This window comes from Lepidochelys kempii, chromosome 10 (genome assembly GCF_965140265.1).
Source record: "Lepidochelys kempii isolate rLepKem1 chromosome 10, rLepKem1.hap2, whole genome shotgun sequence".
Taxonomy (NCBI): Eukaryota; Metazoa; Chordata; order Testudines; family Cheloniidae; genus Lepidochelys; species Lepidochelys kempii.
Window position 1 is genome coordinate 47226880 of NC_133265.1, and position 17483 is coordinate 47244362.

The 17483-nt window shown below is 54.2% G+C and overlaps 1 protein-coding gene across 10 annotated transcripts in view; it reads right to left on the reverse strand.

Moving 5' to 3' along the window:
* LOC140918562 (collagen and calcium-binding EGF domain-containing protein 1-like) overlaps positions 1–17483 on the reverse strand; it is an 85884-nt gene that overhangs the window by 54919 nt on the left and 13482 nt on the right. For all 10 annotated transcript variants that reach the window (XR_012161238.1, XR_012161239.1, XR_012161237.1 and 7 more), the window contains exon 3: positions 436–488. Coding sequence is in view for 6 of the 10 variants with exons in the window: in XM_073363284.1 (XP_073219385.1) it covers positions 436–488 (53 nt within the window). In the remaining 4 variants the exon portion in view is untranslated. The remainder of the gene's footprint in view (positions 1–435; positions 489–17483) is intronic.

The window sequence follows — 17483 nt, forward strand, 5'->3', positions numbered from 1 at the left end:
CCAAACATCCCGGAACTCTGGGGAAGATCTGGATCAGAACTTTGTGACCTGGACCCACCTCCAGAAGGAAAGCGATGGACCCTTTCCCACCCAACACAGAGCAGAATGCAGAAAGCCTCATCTGCTGAAATACCATATGCTGGGTGCTGAAGGTGTGATGTGTGAAAACAGAGAACTGCCATCACATGGTGCAAGAAGCAGCCCTGTCATGAGCCAACATCTCAAGAGCTTTCACCCTTGGAGCAGGCAGTGGAGAAGGCTGCCCAAATTTTGCAGCAAAGTCTCCCAGAGCCTTTCCAGGCAGATGGCATCATCCTGGCATTTATCTGACTAGACGATCCACTCACAGGTGACATGATCCGCGGCTTTAGTGCCACCTGAGAATAAGTGTGGACAGAGTGAGCAGGATGGGAGAGAGCTCCTTTTTATACTTACTTTCCGGGATACACTGGCCCATCACAAACCTATAGCCCTCACAGCACTTCCTCCTGGGGGAGAGAGAGCGAGAAAAAGACAATTATTTATTTAATTGTATCACCTAGGAGCCCTAGTCATGGCCCAAGGCCACATTGCGCTAGGAGCTGTACAGGCACAGAACAAACAGACAAGAGCTGCCAATCTAAGTACAAGACAGGAGACAACAGATGAGTACAGACAGACGGGTGAGCACAAGGGAACACTGGCATATTCTTGGCCTCCAGGCCAGTAGTTTCTTGTAGGCCTTGTGGCAGAGGAGAGCCCGGGAGGAGGCCGAGGTGGCTTTATGAGGAGCTCCTCCTGCACGTGAGGGGCAGCCTGGGGGAAAACGCAGAGGGGCTTGTTTGAAAATGCACCATGTGAGCGCTGGAGGCTGCATTGTGGACCACTTGCCAGCTCGAGAACGAATGAGCGACGAACACACATCTGCCCAAAAGCAGTTAGCTTCTGTCACAAGCAATTGGGAGACATCGCAGAAACAAGCAGGGCCAGATTCCTCACTGCATTGCTCCAGAGTGAGGCCAGGGTCGCTCTGCTGAAATCAATGGAGATGCACCAATGAAAGGAGTGACTCAGGGCCATACATTACCAGTCTTGGCTGAATGCTGAGGACCTTATTCAGGCCCTGCAATTTACAAGCCTGAAATGAGGACTTTAGGATTTGGGCCTGATTCTATCATTTGCATTTCTGTGAGATTATAACCTAGAATTCCTTATGTTGTTTATTATTTGTACCCCAGCAGCTAAAATCAGGGACCCATTGTGCTAGGTACTGAGACACAAAGAACCTACGATCCAAATAGACAAGCCAGACCAAGGGGACAAGGTCACACAGCAGGGCAGTGCCAAAGCTGGAATTAGAACCCAGCTCTCCTGAGTCCCAATCCCGTGCATTATCCACTGGAGCATGCTACCTCTCTAGTAGCTAGAGAACAGCTTTGGCCCTGAAGCGCTCTACAGCATTGGGCCCGCTCGTCCCCTGTGCCTTCATCTTTCTCCAGCCTCAACTTTTGCTGATGCTGGAGCCTGAGGATGAAATCGAGTCACTTGGTTGGCTACCGGCACCACAGCTGTTTCTGATGAGCCCCGGTACAGGACTTTTTTTTTCTGGACCTTTCCAAATGTATTCAAAGCTGGACTGATTGTTCCCTCCCCTTTGTGCCCCCAACGGGGGTGGCAGTCGCACACTGTACCACAAGGGGGCAGTACCACCACGGTGTCTCCTGGATCTACTTTATGGCAGAAAAGAACCCAATCTCTGGGTTTGAATCAAAACCAGGAGGGTGGAATCGGCTGACTGGCCTCCGCAGAGGCCTTGTTGAAGGGGAGCGGGAGGCGGGATCAGGTGCCCAAAGCACTGCCCTTTCTTTCAAGCCACCCGCCTGACTGACCCCTGGCAATTGTGCTGGAACCAGGAAATGGAGCATGCTGGAACCCACCTCTGATGCCTGCTGTCCCCTTCAGCTCTGCTGCACTCTAGTTAATAAAAACAGCATGGAGGAGGACCCAGCGGGACATCTACCATCTCTCTCCCTTCCCCTCCCCTGCTCTGTCTCTGCCCGGCCCGGCGCACTTCTCCAAACCTGGGTCTCCTCTGAGGCCACCTCTACGTTACTTCTGGCATTGTGAGGCTCCCAAGGAAGGCTGTTGACCCACTGTGAGTCTGGGCCTCTTCCGGCTTTGATCCCATGACCCCAGCCCCTAGGAAACGAGGATTGGAGCAGTGACGTGACCTGCCTATAGTCACGCAGGCGATCAGTCGCAGAGTCAACAATAAGAACCCAGGAGTCCGACTCCCCTTCCCACGCACTCAGCGGTCGATTTTTAGGCAGCAATAAGGGATTCACTGACAGTTTAAAAACCTTCCCCTGCAGACTGAGCCCCTAGTCTCCCAAAGCCATGTCTCAAGCCCTAGAAGGGACGGGCGTACAAGAACACAATGGCATTGAGTGTAACAGAGCACTGTGGAGAGTAAAGATGGATTCCCAGCTAGGCCTGGCAGGGTGTTGAAGCTGGAGTCCGACCTGCCACAAGCATGCTGCTCTGAAGAAGCTAATTTCTCAGAAGACTGGGCCTTTTAGTGATGGGGTACCCAGGGGTAGAATGGGTTGGCTGGAGGGAATAAGCAAGAGTGGATGGTACCCCAGGCTCTAGCTGAATTTAATGTTGATGTCTACAGAAGCCATGTGCTGAGTAGGGAAACCTGTCCACTGCCCTCGGTGCTTTCATTAAAGCCAGGGCAGGCTGTCAACACGAGACATGCCTGTGTGGAGCGGCGTCCTGACGGCCTGCACGCCGGCAAGGTTTGGAATGAGGCCGCCTGCTTTTAACTGTGCTCTCAGCGCCGGAGGAAGAGTTCAGCCACAGGAGAGAGCGAGCTGAGAACGAAGCCAGCGCTAGACTAGAGCCAGTTGAAAAGCTTCTGTGGGAACGTCTGTCCCTGTCTGGCAAAAGCTGATTTGACTAAATCAAAACGTTTCCTGGGAATGTCTCATTTTGGGCAAATTTTCAAGGGGAAATTAATGAAACACTGTTTCGATAAGGTAGAAATGTTTCTCATTTGGATCTTTATCAACACGAAACATTTTGATAAAGTCAAAATGCTTCCGTTGTATTGTTTTGACTCATCTCACCCTGACCCTTCCCCCCCAAACCTGAGTCGGCACAGCCACGCTGACCCCATGGGCAGGAGGCGAGAGCTGGCCTAGCCTTGAAAGGGTCTGGTTGTTCTCCCAGCCGGTGTGGCTCCGACACTTGTAGCTGGGTCCTGTTGCCTTTGGGTCAGGTTGCAGGGCTCTACGCTGTGTCCTGCTCTGGGATTTGGACAGGCGGCGAGCTGGTGATGGAGACCAGAGCAGGGGCAGCAGAGAGCTGCCCGGCATTCAGCTCTCTAACATTAGTGCTCTCCACCCACCTGCCCTCCTTTCCCGCTTGGTTTTCAGCACTGCAATCCCCAGACCAGAGTCCGAGCATGATGTGTATGACCATTGGCCTCTGTTTCATGTAGCCTTTCCCGCTGAGAGGAGAATAGCTGGGTTAGCTGCTATACCATTCTCTGCAGCGCCTCCTGCTGGGAGAGACTGGGACTGCAGTGGGTTTAGCTTCCTGTGCTGCCCACCAGGGAGAGCCATCACTTTCCTGCTCCCAGGTGGGATTTCCCTGGAGAAAGGTAGTTGGGCTTGGAGCTGCCAACTTCTTCCTCGGGCTGTATCTGAGCAGTTCGTTTTCTTGCTGGAGCGGGGTGCTGGGAGGGCCCTGTGCTCTGGTTTGCTTGTTTTACACTCGTATCTGTCCCTGTTGCGGTGCGTCATTTTCCTTTCTAAGCTTAATTAACCTCTCCATGAGTCTTCTGCCCCATGCTTGGTAAAGTTACTGGATCTCCTCTCCTAGCCAGGTCCCAGAACTGCTGGGGGCTGAAGCGGGACTCTTAGAGTGACAAAGGACGTACAGCAGCTGGTGAAAGAGCAGGGGGCAGAGGGGACATGTGGGAGTACAGTTTGTAGTGTACAGAAGGGGGACCATTGCAGTCGGAGGCAGTGTGTGCCAGCGGTTAGAGCACAGGCCTGAGAGCCAGGCCCTTTGGGTTCCTCCATTCCTGGCTCTGCTACTGACTCACTCTGTAACCTTATGCAAAATCCCCCTTCCCCTCTCTGTGCCTCAGTTTCCCAGTCTTTAAAAGGGGATAACACCTCCCATCTTTGTAAAACGCTTTCAGATCTAAAGCAAACTAAGCCAGGCGTGGGAGGGGGAGGAGCTGAGGGGAGCAACACCCCCAGAGCCTGAAACAACACTAACTCCTGCTGTATGTTCTGCCTCCCTGCCCGTCGGCTGGGGAGCAATGGCCGTCTAGCTACTGGGCCTGGTTGGGTCTCTAGGGCTGCACAAAGGGAGAGCTGGCCAGGATATGTGGGCTGAGAGCCTAGATCCCCCATCCCTCCTCTGCCCACTCCATACCCCCCATTTACCGCTTTAGAGGAGGGAGGACAGTCAGCCACCTTCTCACTTGGCTCCTTCTCTCCATTATTTAAGCTTTAGTTTAAAACAAAGTTTCCTGCCCCTCTGCTTGCAAAGACAACCTTTTGGGGTGTGATGCTGCCTGCCTGAGTCTGCAGCCAGCCAAACTCTGGGCCACGTTCTGCTCCCACTCATCTGCATGTAAGATCGGTTCCAGGGAAGTCAATGGCATCACACTGCTGTAAAGCCAGTGGGAGTTAGGTCAGATTTAGGCTACCTGGCTCTGAGAGAGGAGGGCCTTGATGCTGGAGACTAACAACAACAATTTCAACCCTCCCACTTATTTAGTCCACCACTGCTCAGTCTAGCAAAGGTTTGTCCTGGAGTATCTTAGATCTTCACTCCATATCCCCCCTTCCTCTGCCACACACAATTCCAGGGCTTTGCTTTCCTCTGCACCACCCACTTTGGTAGGCCTTATTCATCTGGGCTGATGTGCAGGCTAAAAAAATCCCAGCTTGGCGGTTTCCCTTGCTTCTGGTACAGGCAGTAACATCACCCCCAGTGCAATTCCTCTCCTGATGTCTATTTCACAGTGGGCTAGGTGAAAGGGAATGGGCACTCAGTAGCAGGGGGGGTGGGAAGTACATCCATCATCCCACATCTGCACGGCGGGTGGATGCTTCTAATGAGAGCGAGCGAGCCCAGGGGTATGTAAGTTTCATCTGTCTGATGCTAGAAGCAGGGCAGCGGTGACCTCATGGGAACAGACTGGCACAGAGGCAGCTGCTGCTGCCTGGGAACTGCTGGGTAGCCGGGGCTCAGAGATGAGACAGAGCGATCCCAGCCCTCTAGGGAGAGAGCAGGGCAGCAGAGCAGAGAACACCAGCCAATGTCAGCTTAGCGCTCCAGACAGGAAGGGGGAGATGCATCCCTGGGAACAGAACAAGGGTGGGAGAATCTGGTTAATAAAGTCAATTGAATCCCTATGCAGGGAGGATAAGAGTCCAGCCCACCCTGTGACAGGGCCCTTAAACCAGCTGGATCTGTTGCTCTGGGGAATTCCACCTATATAGGGGGAATCTCGGCAGAGTCCATATCGTCAGGGGTCTAGGCCATACCCCCATAAGAGTCTCTGGTACCAGGGCATGTTGGAGGAGAGAGGGGTCATGGCCAGTGTATTCCTGTGCACTGGGCTATTCCCAGCTGTTGCAATGGTCCTTAGAGGCCAGACACAAGTGAGGGCAGGTTTTGGGGCTGATCTGCCCTGGGCCAGAGCCAAACTGACCCCCTAGCAACTTGCGTATAGGGGAGGCACCTTAGCACCTTCCCCCTCCCCCGGTCTGTGTGCTGAGCGCCCCTCCAGTGCCAGGATGAATTTGGCCCTGTGTGCCTCTATTCAAGGGTGATGGGCACTTTAAAAATGCTGAACAGAAGCATGGGATGATCCTTGCCTAGCTCCACCAGCTGGCGCAGAAACCAGTTAGACTAGCAAGGTGCCCAGTTAAATTGCTGACTCTGGAACCAGTTAGCACTGGATCCTGTGCCCCACCCCCAAAAAACCCCAAACAAACCTGCTGATACTGCAATCGGCTAATCATGGGACCAAGTCACCAATGTACCAGCGGCCTGGCTGCTGTCCTCAGAAGGTGCCCAGTGCAACTCCTGCTACAAACATGTTGCAAACCCAGTCTTCCCTGCCCCCAGTGACAGTCAGTGCAAAGGGGTGAGAGCTGCAGTTCGTCTCAGGGACACAGGGAAGCTAATCTAGCTGCAGGCCTGGGGCGCAGCAGCAGGCGGAGATGAGTTTGATGAGGGCATAAGCTCCATGCAAACCATCCAGGCCGCAGAGCTGCAGCAGTGACATGGACTGTTACAGGGAAAGCAAAGGGATCTTGCTGAAATATGTTTTGTAAAGCCACTTGAACCCTCAAGGGGGCTGGGGGGGGCTGTTAGAGACGTTCCTGGCCTCTGCCTCCGCTGGGCTGTTACACATGGCAATGGCATGAAGCACGGTGGGACAAAGGGGGTTGATGAAATCTGAGACAGCTGCGAGCACTGGGGACCTGCAGGGGAAAGGTTCACTGGAAGAGAGAAGCCTCATAGAACCCCAGAAGCGGACACACTCAACCAGTAGCATGGAGGAGATGGTGGATTCTCTAACTTGAAGTCTTAAAATCATGAGTTGAGGACTTCAGTCACTCAGCCAGAAGTTAGGGGCCTACTTCAGGAGCGGGTAGGTGAGGCTCTGTGGCCTGGGACGTGGCGGGAGGTCAGACTAGATGATCCTGATGGTCCCTTCTGGCCTTAAAATCTCAAAGTCTATGAGATGCCATTCAGGAGAGAACGCATCGGGGCGGGCACCATTGTGATTGCTCTTGTAGTGGTGCCAAGAGGTGCTGGACAGAGATCGCTGCCTCAAAGAGCTGCCAGTCAAAATAAACAAGACTGACAAAGGCGGGGAGAAGAAAGAGCTGCAGCGAGGGGAAGTGACTCACCGAGGTCACCCGGCAGACCAGTGGCAGGGCCTGGAACAGAACCCAAGACTCCCCGCCCAGCGCCCTGACAGCTGGTTGGTGGGTCAGCGGCAAAGAGCTCGGCAAAGCAGCCGAGTTGGACAGGAGTTGCAGCTTCAGGGCCGAGTCCATGGTGGGAGATGGTCGGCAAACGCTGCTGAGATTTAGCCTGTGCTGTGTTGGAGAAGGGGCCCAGCTGAAGAGGCAGGAGGTCCTGTTCTGATACACCCATCCCCTTGGCACCCCGCTCTACCTCCCCCGGTGTACCATGGGGCAGGCAAGAGCCTGGTAGGGCTGAGGCTCCCCCGGCAGCCACTCGGGAGCTGGGTCTGCGACACGGTCGGGTTCATGTGCCCACATAGCCGAATGCGGAGAGGGGCCGGAAATGGCCATGCCCATCTCTGGGGAGGCAGCGATCCAGCACCCGTGCCAGCAACACCACCCTAGCTGCTGAGCTGCGCAGGCTCTGTCCGGGGGAGGGTTATGCTGGTGGTGGCGTTGCCAGCCGATCTGAATTCTGGGCAGATGTGCAGAGCCCACTAGGGGAAGGACACGGCCACAGATCACAGAAATCAATGAATTCCCGGGGGACACAGAATGAAAACCAGGGTGCAGGTGAGAGGGTCAAAATGAACCTTGGCTGGGGACCCCGAGCAAAGAACCCTGGACCGGTCCCACTGCTATCACTATCAGCCTGGTCTGGATTAGTGCCAGCAACCTATAGGTGAAATGATCCACTACCCAATGCCAACCCCCTGCACTGCTCCCTGCTCTGGCTTTAAGTTCTCTGTGTCTCCTGCTGGGCTGGGTCCTTGCCCTGCCTGGGCTGCTGCTGCAGAGCCGTGGTGTGTCACTCCAGGCAGGGTCCAGCCCAGCAGAGGGGAGATGTCTGCAGCGTAATTCAATTAAAAGCAAAAGCCGGGTTCCCGCAAAGTCGGAGGCAGGGAGGAGCCTGTGGTTTGTTTTCTCAAACCCTCTGTGGAGACACTTTAATTAAAATGACCTTCCAGTCCCCCCATCCCCCAGCCTCACAATTCACCTTGAGGTCTGGCACCAGTGCCTACGCACGGCTTTAACCCTTCGTGCCTCCACAGCCTGGGCCCTGAGCATCTCGCCTCGCTGGCCTAGCCCCTCCCAGTCGCTCCTCCCAGTTCCTGCCCAAAGATCCTCCTCTTGGCAGACCTGGACTAGAGCGTTCTGCTGTCCACACAGAGGCCAAGTTCCTGAGAGCAGCTGTGCAGGCCAGAGAGGGGCACTTCACCCAGCGTTTATCTGCTGATACGCCCTGGCCTTCCACAGCCTTTCCGCTCTCTAAACCCAATCCCCCTATTAAAGCATGGTCTCATTCAGCCAGATAGCAAGGTGTGAGCTCCTGATCGGCCTGTCTGTCTGTCTAGGATACAGCCCTCATCCCCAAAGACTCTAGGCACCTCCTGAAAGTTTGCGCCATTAGCCTCACAGTACACTTCAAAGATAGGGCAGCATGATTATCCTCACTCTACATCTGGGGAAACTGAGGCACAGTGAGGCTAAGTAATGGAACCAGAGTCACACAGGGAGTCTTGTGGCAGAGCTAGGAACCCTCAGTCCAAATCTAGCACCTTAACCCTAACCCTAACCTAACCCTAACCCTAACCACAGGATCATTCTTCTGCATTCTCTGCCAAGCAAAAGAATTCTGCTGTCACCCTGGAGGGCAACCTGATTGACATCACTGGGAAGGCTCCAGTGTAAATCTACTGCCCAGCTCCCAGAGCGAGGGGAACACGGAGCCTTCCCTCAAGGTCGGGTCCTGCAGCCATGGCGCCCCTCCGGGCTGGCGGGGGAGGGAGGACTGGAGCAGACCTCTCTCCAGATCCCATCTGTGCACTACCAGGCAGAGAGGCCCATAAAACTGGGCTCTAAGCAGCCTTCCCAGCTCCTTCCTTCTCCATCCCCAGCACCGTGGGTCCACACTGAGAATGGAATTTGGCCTTCACTGTTTACCCTCCATCCCCTGTTCAGAATCAGCTGCAAATAGAGCGAGTTGCCCGTGTTGGTCATTGGAAGGCTAAATGAAACAGCACCCGACACGAATGCATGCCAGAGCCCAACCATTGCTCCACACCTAGAGTGTATCTACACTTGAAACGCTACACCTGCAGCAGTTCCCACTTCCCACTGTAGCAGTTCAATGTAGACGCACCCTGAGAGGCAGTAGCTAGGCTGATGGAAGAAGAATTCTTCCATCAACCTAGTGCTGTCTACGCAGGGACTTAGGGCATGGCTACACTTACAGATGTAGAGCGCTTTGAGTTAAACCTGCCTTTGGAGAGTGCAGTAGGGAAAGCGCTGCAGTCTATCCACACTGATAGCTGCAAGCACACTGGTACATTTGCAGCACTTGCAGCGGCATTGGGAGCAGTGCATTATGGGCAGCTATCCCAGCATGCAAGTGACTGCAACTTGCTTTTCAAATGGGGGAGTAGGGTGGAGTGTGACAGGGAGTGTGTTGTGTGTATGTGGGGGGGGAGAGAGTGGGTTTTGGGGGGCTGAGAGCACATCAGCATGCTGTCCTGTAAGTTCAGACAGCAGCAGACCCCCCTTCCTCCCCCGCCTCTCTCTCTCACACACAGCATGCCACATTAATGGTTGCTTTGTCTCGGAGCAGATAAGCAGCTGGCTGTCAGAAAGCGCTTTGAAAAGGCATTTCCGCATTCGTGCAGCAATTACAAAACAATTAGAAGAGTGTCCACTTGACTTAAGGGATTATGGGACGTTTCCGGAGGCTGATCAGTGTGCAGTAATGCAACACTTCATTCATACTGACGCCCGGGCGTTGCAGCCAAGGCTCATCAAACGTTATTCCACTTGCCGAGGTGGAGTACCAGGAGCGCTCTAGCCATGGAATCAGAGCGCTCTACGTGCCTTGCCAGTGTGGACAGGTAGTGAGCCAGGGCACCCGGGGCTGCTTTAATGTGCTCTAACTCACAAGTGTAGCCAAGCCTTTAGGGTTTTTCCCACCCCTGAGTGATGACACTGGACCAAGCTAATTTTCCAGTGCAGGCCAGCCCAGATCACCAGCCAACCATAACTTTCAGCCTTTGGACTCAGTCATTCGGTACTTCCCCCTCCCTGGAGCTGTACTTTCCACCTAGAATTGGGATGGCTCATTTTCAGACATTGTCCTCTGGGACGGAAGCATCACAAGGAGCTCACGCTGTGACTACCTCAGTGTTGGCTCTGGAAGCTCTCACCTGAGACAGTCTTGCCTAGGATATCATCACACAATGTCATACCAAACTAGGGAGGGTAGATCCATTGCATCCCCTTCCTCCACCCATTCTGTAATCGCACAGCAAGGTCCGATCTTTAAAAAAGGGAAGAAGGAAGATCCTGGGAACTACAGGCCAGTCAGCCTCACCTCAGTCCCTGGAAAAATCATGGAGCAGGTCCTCAAAGAATCAATCCTGAAGCACTTGCATGAGAGGAAAGTGATCAGGAACAGCCAGCATGGATTCACCAAGGGAAGGTCATGCCTGACTAATCTAATCGCCTTTTATGATGAGATTACTGGTTCTGTGGATGAAGGGAAAGCAGTGGATGTATTGTTTCTTGACTTTAGCAAAGCTTTTGACACGGTCTCCCATAGTATTCTTGTCAGCAAGTTAAGGAAGTATGGGCTGGATGAATGCACTATAAGGTGGGTAGAAAGCTGGCTAAATTGTCGGGCTCAACGGGTAGTGATCAATGGCTCCATGTCTAGTTGGCAGCCGGTATCAAGTGGAGTGCCCCAAGGGTCGGTCCTGGGGCCGGTTTTATTCAATATCTTCATAAATGATCTGGAGGATGGTGTGGATTGCACTCTCAGCAAATTTGCGGATGATACTAAACTGGGAGGAGTGGTAGATACGCTGGAGGGGAGGGATAGGATACAGAAGGACCTAGACCAATTGGAAGATTGGGCCAAAAGGAATCTGATGAGGTTCAATAAGGATAAGTGCAGGGTCCTGCACTTAGGACGGAAGAACCCAATGCACAGCTACAGACTAGGGACCGAATGGCTAGGCAGCAGTTCTGCAGAAAAGGACCTAGGGGTGACAGTGGACGAGAAGCTGGATATGAGTCAGCAGTGTGCCCTTGTTGCCAAGAAGGCCAATGGCATTTTGGGATGTATAAGTAGGGGCATAGCGAGCAGATCGAGGGACGTGATCGTCCCCCTCTATTCGACATTGGTGAGGCCTCATCTGGAGTACTGTGTCCAGTTTTGGGCCCCACACTTCAAGAAGGATGTGGATAAATTGGAGAGAGTCCAGCGAAGGGCAACAAAAATGATTAGGGGACTGGAACACATGAGTTATGAGGAGAGGCTGAGGGAGCTGGGATTGTTTAGCCTGCAGAAGAGAAGAATGAGGGGGGATTTGATAGCTGCTTTCAACTACCTGAAAGGGGGTTCCAAAGAGGATGGCTCTAGACTGTTCTCAATGGTAGCAGATGACAGAACGAGGAGTAATGGTCTCAAGTTGCAGTGGGGGAGGTTTAGATTGGATATTAGGAAAAACTTTTTCACTAAGAGGGTGGTGAAACACTGGAATGCTGTCACGGAGTCCCTGGGCGATGCTCTGGAACTGCTCCCCATGAAGCCAGTCAGGACTCTGGGGCAGTCGCCTTTCTGTGAGCAGCCTGTCTTCAGGACACACAGCTCACACAGCTTCCACCTTCCTGGGTCTGACCTCGGAGCATTCAGCATCCTCTGCCCCTCCGTGCGCTTCCCCCCAGCGAGTCCACTCAGGTGGGGCTCCTGGGGAAGCCAGAGGGTCCTGCACCCCAACTCCGCAGTCAGACGTGACTCTCAGCCAGCCAGTAAAACAGAAGGTTTATTAGATGACAGGAACATGGTCTAAAACAGAGCTTGCAGGTGCAGAGAACGGGACCCCTCAGCTGGGTCCATTTTGGGGGGCAGTGAGCCAGACAACCACGTCTGCACTTCACTCCATGTCCCAGCCAGCCCCAAACTGAAACTCCCTCCAGCCCCTCCTCCTCTGGGCTTTGTTCCTTTCCCGGGCCAGGAGGTCACCTGATTCCTTTGTTCTCCAACCCTTCAGCTCTCACCTTGCAGGGGGGGAAGGGCCCAGGCCATCAGTTGCCAGGAAACAGGGTGTTGGCCATTCTCTGTGTCCAGACCCCTGCACACACCTGCCCTCTAGGGCTTTGCAAGGATCATACACCCTTACCCCACCCCCTAGATACTTAAGAACTGCATAGGGGAAACTGAGGCACCCCCACAATATTCGGAGGAAACATTAAGAACAGGCCCACTTCGTCACATCTCTCCCCCCTTCGAGATCGAACTGAGCGGGATCACTTTACCCGGTGACCTGGGGAAGTTCGAAGCCACCAATGTTCCCATGGATGCCCCAGCGTCTCTCCCATTCCTTGGTAGGAGTTACACCAGGCCCTTCCAGTTTCACGCCCTCCCTTAGGTCGGGGTGGTCGATAGCACTCGCATGCCGCATATGGGAAGGTTTATGCGGCCCATGCCCTTTGGCCACCCCAAAACCCCAGGGGGTCAAACTGGGATTGGGTTTTCTCCCAGAGCTCCAGTCTGGAGGGCTGCAATTCGGGCTCTCTTGGTTAAGGGCCCCCATCTTGACCTGGGCCACATACTGTTCACTTACAGAACTAGCATGGAGACATCCCTTTCTCCACAACCTTGGCTCCCCAACAAGCTGGCCAAACACAGCCACTTGGTTATAGGACGGTATACCTTTCTTAACAGCTTTCACTCCATCTGAGACCTTCTCAAAGCTATCCACACTGGATCTTTCAACAGGAAAGTCAGTGGATCCATTCACAACAGAAAATTTCTGGCTGTTAGGAACTGAAACTTTCTTGATTAAATCACTTTCACACCCTTCAGTTGCAGTAAACTGCTTGCAAAGACTCCATGAGGATTCCTTTCCCAAGGGCTTTTCTATGCAACAATTCACCCCTCCCAGAAATTCTGCTCTTACCCTCTTTACCTAGGGCTTGCTCTAGGGGAACACTTTCCTGAGCAACAACAGACTCTTTCTGGGTCTCCCTTACATCCAGAATCACCTCTGGCCCATCAGGCGGATTCCTACACAATCCCCTTTCAGGCAAACTTACAGACTTCCTAGATAAAAGGTTAGAAGCATTCTCCTTCCCTTTGCCACACACAAGTTCAGGAATCTTTTCCTCCTTGCTACAGGTTTCCACGCCCTCAGTAGGTAACACAATCACATCACCTTCATGCTCTCCTTGTGCCCTGGCTAGGATCTCACCCTGATTAGACAGAGTTGCTCCACCCTTTCCAACAACACACTAGCAACAGGCAAAATACAAGCACCAGAATTGTCTGGTCTCTGGGATTTTACATAGACCCTAACTGGATGCGACCTAGTTACAGGGCCATTCTCCCGAGCAGACAGAAACTTAGGACCCTTCCCTTCCTGGGCTTTAGCTGAGTCCAGAACCAGCTCTGAGACAACTGCAGGACCCTCAACCATCACAGGCTGAAAGGCCCCTTCTGTCTGCTCCACAGACCAAGAAGAGCCGGACACACTTTCTCCTTTACCAGACACACAGGTTGGGATCTCATTCCCTTTGTCCCAGCACACAAGGCTGGTCACAGACAACTGCTTGGAGACCAGGGTAGCTCCCTCCATAGGCAAGTCAATACCCCTGACAGACAGAGACCCATTTCCTTCACTGTCCCAATTCTCCACCCAGCTAACAGGTAAGGTCCCGGGACTCTCATCTTCCACTCTCCTCGCCTTTGCACCCTGCTGACTGGACACAGCCATCAGATCACAAGGCTGCCTAGGCTCATCCAAACTTTCCTTACCAAGCACCTTGCCACTCCCCACAGATCCCCTGCCCTGCCTGTGTCTCCCCCCACTCAGCTGGGGTCTCAGCTCAGCACTGCCCTTGCTGTCCCAGTGGGGGCAGGCCACTGCTTTCCTCAATGCATCAGAGCCAGCGAGAGTCCCCACTCTTGTGTGCAAGGGGGCAGGGAGCATCTCTCTGTCCCACCCAACCCCAGGGGTCTGGTTACAGGCAGGCAGGTAGCCTGAGCCTAACGGCTCCTCCCTGCTGCCAGCCAGGTCATCTGCATTTTCACTGACCATTTCCCTCTCCGCCGATTGGTTCCCTGGATTCAAATTCAAACCCTTGGCAGTTACAGGAACAGGGCCTGGATCCTGTCCCAAAGAGACACAGTCACCCCACAACAGGGTCTCGCAGCTGGTGTCCTGGGGCACCCCAACGACCAGCCAGCCCCACTCCTCCTGGGTCTGCACAGGGATCTGGGCCATAGGGAAGGCGAGGGGCTTCGTCCCTGGGACCCTCACCCAGCTCACAGCGCCCCTCAGCATCTGAGGCTGCACCACCCAGGGTCTGACACCAGTTCTCTCTGTCCCAGGATCTCGCCACCCCAGGAATGTCTCCCCATTGACCATCACCTTCCGCTCCCACTGGGGGTCCGAGGGGCCTGGCCCCAGGAAACTCCACACAGACATATAGGTTGGGGTCAGGAGTGGGAGCCTGTCCACCTCCCCACCCATCTGGCTGATGGAGTCTGTGGCCTTGGGACCCAGCAAGGGAGCTAGACACCGGGGCTTTTCCGCAGGGTCCCCTTGGTTCAAATCGCCAGCCTGCTCAAAGGCAGTGAGGTGGGCATCCACCCCGCCCCCCTTAACTAGGGGCAGCAATTTAGTCTCGAGGTTCCCTGCGGAACTGGCCCCCCGGGATCTATCCCCACTCACCCCGGGGAGGTCCCCTAGGCCTCTCCGCTCCCCCACCGCCAGTTCATGCTGCTGCTGCTTCTGCAGCTCTTTCTCGGGCTCTCGCTGTCTCTCACAGTCCTCTTGCTCTCTCGGATTCAGCTCCAATCCCGTCCGTCTCGATCCCCCGATGGGGAACCCGATCGTGAAGACCCCCGTCTGGTCGGGGACAGGAGTCTTGGCGATGCCTGGCTCCCACTCCAGCTGCTCCCAGATCCTGCTATAGCCCCATTTGGGGTCAGGAATCTGTTCCTTAGAGCGGTCATCCTCCTCCAGCTGCACGGTTAACTCTGCTTTGGTGAACTTTCCAACGCTCAACCCTCTCTTTTTGCACAGGGTTACAATGTCCTTCTTAAGGAGACGGGGACAGGCCGTCACTCCGCTCTTCCCAAGTTGTTGTGGACTCAGAGGCCCGTGTGTTCTCAGCCCCCCACGGTTTCCAGGGAGAACCCCTAGTGTGCCAGCCCTTCTCGAGGTCACCACCTCTTTGCCAGGGTCGAGCTGCAGACTCCTCCGCCCCTTGGACTGGTCGCTGCAATCCCCAGGGGAACCCTGTTACTGCAAAAGTCCTTCTCTCTCCCCGCGCCAAGCTGCAGGCTCCTCCGCCCCTGAGACTGCTCACTGCAGTCCCCAGGGGGACCCCATTACTGCACAGTCCTTCTCGCTGGTCACACACTCCCAGGGGTTAACCGCCCCCCGAAACCGCTCCTCTCTGAGCCTTCAGCAGGCCTGGTCCTCGGCGATCCCCCTTCGTGTTACTGCTCCCCAGTCACTTACTGCAGGAAGCGCCATCCACGGGGTGCAGTACATCCCACCGCTACCACCAGTTGTCACGGAGTCCCTGGGCGATGCTCTGGAACTGCTCCCCATGAAGCCAGTCAGGACTCTGGGGCAGTCGCCTTTCTGTGAGCAGCCTGTCTTCAGGACACACAGCTCACACAGCTTCCACCTTCCTGGGTCTGACCTCGGAGCATTCAGCATCCTCTGCCCCTCCGTGCGCTTCCCCCCAGCGAGTCCACTCAGGTGGGGCTCCTGGGGAAGCCAGAGGGTCCTGCACCCCAACTCCGCAGTCAGACGTGACTCTCAGCCAGCCAGTAAAACAGAAGGTTTATTAGATGACAGGAACATGGTCTAAAACAGAGCTTGCAGGTGCAGAGAACGGGACCCCTCAGCTGGGTCCATTTTGGGGGGCAGTGAGCCAGACAACCACGTCTGCACTTCACTCCATGTCCCAGCCAGCCCCAAACTGAAACTCCCTCCAGCCCCTCCTCCTCTGGGCTTTGTTCCTTTCCCGGGCCAGGAGGTCACCTGATTCCTTTGTTCTCCAACCCTTCAGCTCTCACCTTGCAGGGGGGGAAGGGCCCAGGCCATCAGTTGCCAGGAAACAGGGTGTTGGCCATTCTCTGTGTCCAGACCCCTGCACACACCTGCCCTCTAGGGCTTTGCAAGGATCATACACCCTTACCCCACCCCCTAGATACTTAAGAACTGCATAGGGGAAACTGAGGCACCCCCACAATATTCGGAGGAAACATTAAGAACAGGCCCACTTCGTCACATCTCTCCCCCCTTCGAGATCGAACTGAGCGGGATCACTTTACCCGGTGACCTGGGGAAGTTCGAAGCCACCAATGTTCCCATGGATGCCCCAGCGTCTCTCCCATTCCTTGGTAGGAGTTACACCAGGCCCTTCCAGTTTCACGCCCTCCCTTAGGTCGGGGTGGTCGATAGCACTCGCATGCCGCATATGGGAAGGTTTATGCGGCCCATGCCCTTTGGCCACCCCAAAACCCCAGGGGGTCAAACTGGGATTGGGTTTTCTCCCAGAGCTCCAGTCTGGAGGGCTGCAATTCGGGCTCTCTTGGTTAAGGGCCCCCATCTTGACCTGGGCCACATACTGTTCACTTACAGAACTAGCATGGAGACATCCCTTTCTCCACAACCTTGGCTCCCCAACAAGCTGGCCAAACACAGCCACTTGGTTATAGGACGGTATACCTTTCTTAACAGCTTTCACTCCATCTGAGACCTTCTCAAAGCTATCCACACTGGATCTTTCAACAGGAAAGTCAGTGGATCCATTCACAACAGAAAATTTCTGGCTGTTAGGAACTGAAACTTTCTTGATTAAATCACTTTCACACCCTTCAGTTGCAGTAAACTGCTTGCAAAGACTCCATGAGGATTCCTTTCCCAAGGGCTTTTCTATGCAACAATTCACCCCTCCCAGAAATTCTGCTCTTACCCTCTTTACCTAGGGCTTGCTCTAGGGGAACACTTTCCTGAGCAACAACAGACTCTTTCTGGGTCTCCCTTACATCCAGAATCACCTCTGGCCCATCAGGCGGATTCCTACACAATCCCCTTTCAGGCAAACTTACAGACTTCCTAGATAAAAGGTTAGAAGCATTCTCCTTCCCTTTGCCACACACAAGTTCAGGAATCTTTTCCTCCTTGCTACAGGTTTCCACGCCCTCAGTAGGTAACACAATCACATCACCTTCATGCTCTCCTTGTGCCCTGGCTAGGATCTCACCCTGATTAGACAGAGTTGCTCCACCCTTTCCAACAACACACTAGCAACAGGCAAAATACAAGCACCAGAATTGTCTGGTCTCTGGGATTTTACATAGACCCTAACTGGATGCGACCTAGTTACAGGGCCATTCTCCCGAGCAGACAGAAACTTAGGACCCTTCCCTTCCTGGGCTTTAGCTGAGTCCAGAACCAGCTCTGAGACAACTGCAGGACC